This window comes from Lytechinus pictus, chromosome 7, assembly GCF_037042905.1.
Source record: "Lytechinus pictus isolate F3 Inbred chromosome 7, Lp3.0, whole genome shotgun sequence".
Lineage (NCBI taxonomy): Eukaryota > Metazoa > Echinodermata > Echinoidea > Temnopleuroida > Toxopneustidae > Lytechinus > Lytechinus pictus.
In genome coordinates, this window is record NC_087251.1 from 26,571,495 (window position 1) to 26,579,988 (window position 8,494).

Below are 8,494 nucleotides of genomic sequence, written 5' to 3' on the forward strand. Positions count from 1 at the left end.
GAAATAGGCATTGAGGCCAGTCAGTATGCTTTCTAAGGTCTTGGGTACCTTGAAGTAATTTAAGCTCCAATTGTCAGTTGCAGCCAAAATTACCGAGCATTCACAGTGATTTTTGGTTGCCCCTTTCCCATTTCGAGATTAATCGTATTTAGTTTTGCACAGCTTACTGAAAGTGAGGAATTCAATGAAATGGCATCCTTATTGATGAGCATTTTGGTAGTTCACTCACTTTTCTTGGAAAGTGAAGAATACAAGTCAGACTTACAAATAATCCCATGGTTCCATAACACAGCAATTGATGTTTTTGAGCTTACAAGTCAGCTGTCATTAAGGGGGGGGGGGGGGGTCTTATAGTTTAGTTTGCTTCGGGTCTTGACTACACAATTTTGTTTCCTAGGTAATATCTGTGTCCTTTCAAGACTGTTTGTCCAACTTACCTCATCAAAAAAACAAATTTTTAAAGCTATACACATACCCATCCCTTGTATAAAAACAAAAAAAATTGTTTAACTATTTTGAAATAAATAAAAGCTTATCAGTAAACTGAAACCATTCCTTACTGTTTTTGCAAGTACAGGTGAATTTGATGCCTAACGGGTCTGAAATACTTTTCTTGCATATATATTTTGAAAACGCCTACAATATTTTATTTTCCTCTCTCTCTCTATCTCCCTACAGGTTGTTGCAAATACAGACATCCATCAGAAAGTTGTCGTTGATGTATAGCCCCACCAGCCACTTGTAAATCTCCCAGCTCCACGCTGCAGTGTACTCTGTAATCTCTCTTTGCTCTCTCTCTCTTCTTTCACTTCTCTACTTTTCACTTCTCTTCTTTTTTCTATAATTTCCCTCACTTTCCAACTTGATCTATCTACCTATCTTCTTCATCTGTCTACTTATGTTTCATTTATTTTCAATGCAATGTTTTTGTTTATTTAGCATTTAAAATATTGAATATTAAAAAAAGGAATAAAAAAAGAAGATATATCTGCTGCCATCATGATGATTTTTTCAGCCAATTATTAATTCTTCCCTCCCAAATTTCCTTGTCCTTTTTATTTCATGAAGCTTGAAACATTAAACACGCTCATAGGCTTTATACCCATGTATTATGATATTTTTAACTGAGAGGAATTAAGATAAAAACATAATTTACAAGATATCTAGCCATGCTGAAGAAATGAGAAGGACCAGTCAACTACAAATCTTCTCTAAGAATATGCAGACTACATCAGCCTTGGTAAAGAGCATTACATACTGATGAGGTCTATTCTACCACACTCTTGGACTGAGAATATCTAATCAACTACAGTCCTTGCCTATTAAAGGTCTAGTCTACTGCAATGAGATCTTAGAATGAGAAGGTGGAGTCTGCTGTTCTTGGGATATGAGATCTAGTCTCCTGCTTTCCACATCAGGAAATATTTTGTTCCTTCAGTCCTGGACTAAAAGGGACAGAGTCTGCATTTAGTCTTGAACTAAAATAACTAGGATATCCCCTGAAAGAGTAATTACAGTCTGTTGTCCAGTGTTGCATTTATGGGGAAGGTAACACATAATAATCTTGTTGATAGTGAGTGGGCATATATTTTAGGTCCTTTGCATTACCAAGAGGCATTTCACTAATTCTTCATAGTGTGCTTATATTACTATTAAAACGATTCCAAGAGGATTGAGACAGCAGTCTAGATTGGTTCATGCAATTTAAATTCCAAGAATCATTCATGCAATTTAAAGTTCACAACTCTTTTGTGAAGGTCCAAGACTTCTTTGATTTTTTTCTTCCCTTATTAAAGTCAAAACTTAATGCATGACTATATATCTGTGATGGTAATGCATGCTCTGATCTGAAATGATTTTTTTTTCTTCATCTGCTGACATTAAGGGGAAGAAAATCCAACACATTTATTCACCCAAAGTAGCCGTTTATCACCCCCAAAATGAATGAAATGAAAACTTTTTACTAACTTCTACACATTTGATAATGTACAACTGCTGCATCAGTCAGCCCAATGGAGGGATGATCCCACCCTCCCCTATGAACCATTTTCATATTTTCTTAGCTCATCACAATTTAGTTAACCTTTGAACTTTGACCTTTACTTAGCTTTCATGATGGCAAGCATGCAACAAAGAGTTTGAAAGGATTCCTTTCACAAATTGTACATAATAATTTTTTTAGTTAATTTTCTTTTGTAGGTAAATGGTAAGAGTTGTCGAGGTGTGGATATGTGTTTCTTTATTAGCGTAGGGGTGAGGAGTGTGGTTTGTTTTCTTTGGATATCATACGGGTAGATCGAAAAAATTTATCTGTATCACATCGCAAAATTGCTTCGTTGTTGGTGATTGTTGTCAATCTTAGTTCCTGTGAACCGTGGATTAATTTCTTTGCATTGTAATCTTTAAGTGTTCTCATTATAACCTGGAAAAGAAAGAAAAAATTATTGAGTTTTCAAGAAAAAAAAATGAAATTAATGTGAAATTTGAAATAGGCAATAGACATCGACTGTTGATTCACTGAGCGTTTGTTGTTATTTTCATTATTTCTGGATGCAATATTTCAAGATGTAATAGTCGTTTTGTACAGGCAAGATAGTGGACTCTGTTTCTTACTTTTTTTAAACTCTGGATTGTTTTGCATTGAGTGTGAGAGCAATTGTAATTGTTTCAATCACTTCTTTTTTCTGTATTGCTGTTGAAGTGCAGTCGCTATTCTGCACTGTACACTTTATTTCTCCACCCTCCCTCAACACCTTACCACACACAATGAAACCCTCAAACATGTGGAACTATTCAAGTGTCGGACTCTTTGTCAGCAAATTCCGAATTGTGTTTAATTTACATCATTTTGTATAGACACAGTAATCTCTATAACTGTTCTGTCGAATGAAAAACAATTGTATCAATTAATTTGAGACAATTTTTTCAGCATATTGATGTAATGGCACTATTGCACATAAGTGTGAAGTTACTTATTGATATTCAAGAAAACTTATTTTTACCTTTGATATGCAAATCATCCCAGTTGAGCCATTATCATCTTATCATACCTTGTCTGTAAAAATGTCCTGGTATAAACCCAGTGTGAAATAGATCGACAGGATTTTCTTTCAAGTTTGATATTTCTTTCTAATAAATTAGTTTCTTTCCCATGATGAATTGTGAATTTTATTGTTGAAATGATGGTGCCTTTGGAATGGTAGTTCTGTCATTCCATTCGGACAGTGTACCACTCCTCTGTAAAGTGAATGTACCAGCCCCCTTTTCTTGATTGGGGAATACCCTTCAAGATAGGGAATTCCCCTTCCTCGTAGGGGAATACCCTTTCTGATTAAGATTCTCCTTAACCATGCCAGTGCTGAAGATAGGAGTGCTATGTAGGAAGTTCAATAGTGGCATTGCATTCTTGGGAAGGCAGAGTAGGCCACAGACATGCTTCAAACATCTCATGAAATATATAGAGTATATTTAAAGGTATTGCATCTTTCTGAAGTCTGCCGACAAGACTGTGTTCATGTCTTAGCACAAACATAAAATTTCATCAAGGCACTTGCCTGATTGGTGCATGTGTTCAGAAATTTGAATGTCTTGAACTATAATGGGTGTTGCAAGTTCAGTGTTAACTTTCTGGTGTTGGTATTGGACTGATCTTTACATCAGCAGAACGCCAAATTTGAAATGAACCTTGCTCTGAGACGAATCTCACTAGGGGTTGAGCTATTAATGATTTGGATAATTTATTGTGAACTCATGTTAGTTTTGAAGTTCTAGAGAAGGAAATCTGATATGTGCATCTAACACCACCATCAACACCGAACTTGAAATTACCAAATGTGTTTTCAAAGGCACACTACCTTTCAAGAGAGGAGCTCTAATTAAGAAATCTATTTCCTTATATCAAATTTGTAAAAGAATATGATCAAGATATAAGTTTAGATTCAAAGATTACTTGTATCTACATATTTCTTTGTTCTGAGTGATTTTGATTGTGGTCAAGAGTATTTCCCTATGAATATTGCTTCCATTTTGTTGGAGGGGAAATTTCATATAAAGATCATCAAGTTGTGTAGGTTATTGGCATTTGAAAGGCATATATTTTGTCAGTATCTTATTACTTTTCAATTAACGCAAAAAAAAATCTTTATTAAGTATTACAAACATCTTCTTGCCAGTAAATTGAAATTGTGTACATTAGTACATGCTTGGCTTAATCAATATATTTTCTATCAGAATCTTTTGTTTAAAATGTGAAGGAATTCGTTTGCAGAACTAGTTTGTAATACGTTTAAAATAAAAATTTGTATGTGGTAGATATCAATATTACGTTGTCTTTGGAGTATTTCAACAGCTTCAAACAATTATACAACAACTTTCAAATATAGAAGAAAAAAAAAATTTAACAATTTTCTTGTCTAAGAATTATACAAAGCATTTAAAGGTTTTCCTGATATATTCAATATCAAATACATTTTCTGATATAAAATGTATCTAAATCAACAGAATTGCTGCTACATGTATTTGCATGCATTGCATATAAGGTGAATTATGATGTACCCAAACATTATACAATTATAACACATGTAAATATCTAATTCTCTCTCACTTTCTCATTCTGTCTCTATGAAGAGTATATTCATACTATGCGTGTAATATTATCAACATCATTTGTATGGTATCTTAGAATTTATTGAAATGGGAAGCTTGTATTGTGTGTGTATCATACTTAGCACTCTATGTAGTTTTATAGATATCAATTTAACAAATCATGAGAAATTATGATTTTATTTCTTTTGTAAGATGTAGATTTGATATTTGAACAGTGATCATTGTGAAGCTGTGTAATGTTTGTGATGGTTATTTCAAAGGCATATAATCAACTGGCACAATTCTAGCAATATTTGGGCTTTGTGTCCAAAGGTTTTTCTCGTACTGTAGTTTGAGAATTTGCAGACTTTGGGGAATTTTGTTCAGTGTTGATTATATTATCTGTTATGAATAATTAAAACATAGGTTAAATGACAAGTTTCTAGTAGGAATGGAGAACTGATTATGAGATATCCCTTTAAAACTGGATACATATGATTGCAAAATTAAAATTTCAAATACACTTGCACACAAGAAGAAAATAATTTAATTCCTTTTAATTGCATTATGAAATCACACAAAGACACAATTATAACCAGCAGATGAAAGAAATGGATATGGATTTACAATGAGAGATGGTCAAACAGAATGACATCATCTTATTGAAAATCATTTGATAGTGATTAAATATTTGATTACCATATATTTGGAATCTTCAATGTGAATCACAATATGGAAGTTGACATTTTGGACAGTATTTCTGACATTAACAGCTTTCTTCTTTCATAAAGGTGAGTTTGATTGCAACCGAGCAATATCAAATGACACTACGGTAGAACTCAGAAACGATTGATTCTTAATAACTGAAATATGCCAGTTGAATTATGCAGATACCATTAGGAACATTCTCAATTTATAAGATGATAAAGGATAGGTAAAATTGTGATGTTTCTTTTTAAAATGAAATCATTTAAAGTATATAAACCAATGTAGATATGTATGATGCATGTAGTGGGGTTTTTGTTGTATATCCTCTCATTGAGAGTCAAAGTGTAGAATGTTCAGATGAAATTTTATTTACTTGTGAAATTTCTGATGGGCAGGCTCCCATATACGTGCGTGTGTGGATTTAAATTGTTTCCATATTATTTTCCCCTTGGTTTTTTTTTGTTTTTTGCTGTGGCTTTTTACTTTTTTTCTATTCTGAATTGAAGTTTGACATATATTACTTTGACATTTGTAGATACATTTTCAATTTGAGTCTATACTTGTAATCATTTGAATAATTAAATGTTTAACTGATACCCATTTGAAAGAGTTTAAACTAAATTCCTGACTTTGAAAAATCATTGTTTCTATGCATCATTAATGTTATAAGGCTAATGTATTCTCAAGTAAGTCATGTAACATTCCGTGATATGTTGGAACATACTTCAAAATTTCTCAGTTAGTATCGCTTTGAATCTACCATGTTATCCAACATCACCTCCCTCTTTCCAAAAAATGAAAAAAGTTTCTTACATGTCGTTATCTATTAAAATAAAAGTTTGGTTGATTAAATATTTAGTTGTGGTATATTTAAAAAAAAAATCAACATTTTGAAGTTTACTTGTTGAGAGAAGTGAATGTTCATAGTTTTTACTGCAATGCATTAAAAAAAGACTCAACCTCTAGCAAATTACATTTTTCTTGTAAATCCTTGTTAAACACCATCTTTAATAAGACTTCATGAATATGAAGTTGCAATTCAAGTGCACACAATCTCACTCTACGAACTTTGGATTTCATTATGACACCTTAAATTTGCTTGCGGTGTTTTTTTTAATAGTAAACTTTGAATATTATGCTGCAACTTGCATTGACATGCACATAAACCTCGCTATATGGAGGTCGAAGAATTCACTGAATTCCATGCCAAATCAATGTTTATTTTCTTATCAGTGGCCACAAGGAAAACTTTGTTAATCGTTGCATACATGTATTCACTAAATTGTCAAGCCACTGTGAAGATGAGATATTATAGCATTTATCTAATATTTCAAATACACTTTCTGATTTGCAGCCTTGTGTTTTAGTCCCATTGTGACATGGGGACAAGTTGATTTTGCAGTAAAAACCACATTATTATGAATTTTCAAATCTGTTCACTATATTGGCGCTTTTAGTCCTCAACTGATATATATGCTACATTAAAGGGCAAGTCTACCCCCCCCCCCCCCCGCAAAAAAGTGGATTGGAATAAAAAGAGATCATCTAAAAAGCATGATGCTGCAAATTTAATTGAAATCCGATATAGAATTAGAAAGTCATTGCATTTCAAAGTGTTGCTAATTTTACAAACATGGTTATGTGATGTCATCCACTCACTATATTTCTTTGTATTTTGATTATATGAAAAATATAATAAATTTTTGCAGCTTTGATGACAAAGGGGAAGCACCTTTATGAATCAAAATAGGTTGCCAAAATTGTAATCCTACATTTTGATGGAAAAATCAAACTTGTTTCACATTATAATGAGGACAAAAATTAAGATATTTCATATGATAAAGAATGAAAGAAATAGTGAGTGGGTGATATAATTGGTTTTCTCATTTGCATATACAGCCCAGGATGTGCATATAACTGTTGTGTGAAATTAAGGGAAAGTAACTTTATAATGTCATAATTTTGTATTTTACATCCGATTGTTATGAAATTTATGCTAGTTTATTTTTCTCCTTCTATTCCAGTTGAATTTTTGCGTGGATGGAATTGCCCTTTAATAAATGAGTTATAGCAGTGAACATACCAGCTTGGGAGCATGAAGCGGACTAGGGTTTAGATTGGTGTTCCATGATTATATACAAATTAATACATGACTTTTCTTTTGACATAAATTCTACTCTCACATGCAAAAATATATTTGAAAGGTCTATGAGATAAAGATATTAGTTATTACGATTGAGGCTGAATTAAGTCAGTTGATTTTTAATGTGTAGTTTTACATACATAGCACAGATTTTAATGGTGTTTAAGATTAAAAAGTATAAATCATGAATGGAAGTTGTAGTCTATGCGATAAAATGTTTAAAATATGTATACACTGTAGCATTTAGTTCTAAAGTATGTTTGCACAATTTACATCTTCTTGTATATTTTGATCTCGTTTTCAAATGATTTATATGTTCCTTTTTTTATTTTCATGTTTGTTTTTGTGTACATTTTGTGTATTCATTACTATTCATGTTTGAAACAGACAATTCCATGTGGGAAATACATGTATGCTTTTCTCATTAAAAATAATAATAACAGTGGTATTAAGAGCTGGTATGAGATAAAAAGATAAACAATGAATTGAGGTAAAACTGCTTCACAGAAGACAGAGAGCACCGGCGTGTATATATTATTTATGTATGTACTCTCCTCAGCTGCAAATGAAATCCCTGTTTACCCAATCAAATAGAATAGCAAATGTAACCCAACTTTCATTGATATGCCATCAATAATCTTGTTTGTTTGGTAGGCCTATATCATGAATTTACTTACTACAGCTGCTGCTACCCAAAATGATTTTTGTAGCAATAAAAATGAAAACGCTTCAAGATGTGTATACCTCTTCCTTCAAAATGTCAGTTAGATATGATAAGTCAATGAGGGAGAATAGATGATTTCAATAAACATTCACATAAATATTTTAAGTCGGAGGGAGAAGAGGCATACCTTTCCTTGTAAGTACAGACCATTTGGCTCCTATGGGGTCTGGACTTATTAGACTTGGCTTGTGGCTATAACAACAATGAAAATACATCACTGCAAGTGAAATTCGAAACATCAGAATAGTCTGTGCTTGCAGACTTCATTCAGATGAAAGTGTAAAAGAAAATGACCGCATGGATCTCCATTATTCATGTTGTATATGTGACACAAA

At 32.5% G+C, this 8,494-nt stretch overlaps 1 protein-coding gene across 1 annotated transcript in view; it reads left to right on the forward strand.

Moving 5' to 3' along the window:
• LOC129265340 (calcineurin subunit B type 2) overlaps positions 1–6,800 on the forward strand; it is a 30,503-nt gene extending 23,703 nt beyond the window's left edge. Inside the window, exon 6 of the mRNA XM_064102360.1 lies at positions 679–6,800. Within this exon, the coding sequence (XP_063958430.1) occupies positions 679–726 (48 nt within the window). The 3' untranslated portion in view covers positions 727–6,800. The remainder of the gene's footprint in view (positions 1–678) is intronic.
• The last annotated feature ends 1,694 nt before the right edge of the window (positions 6,801–8,494 follow it).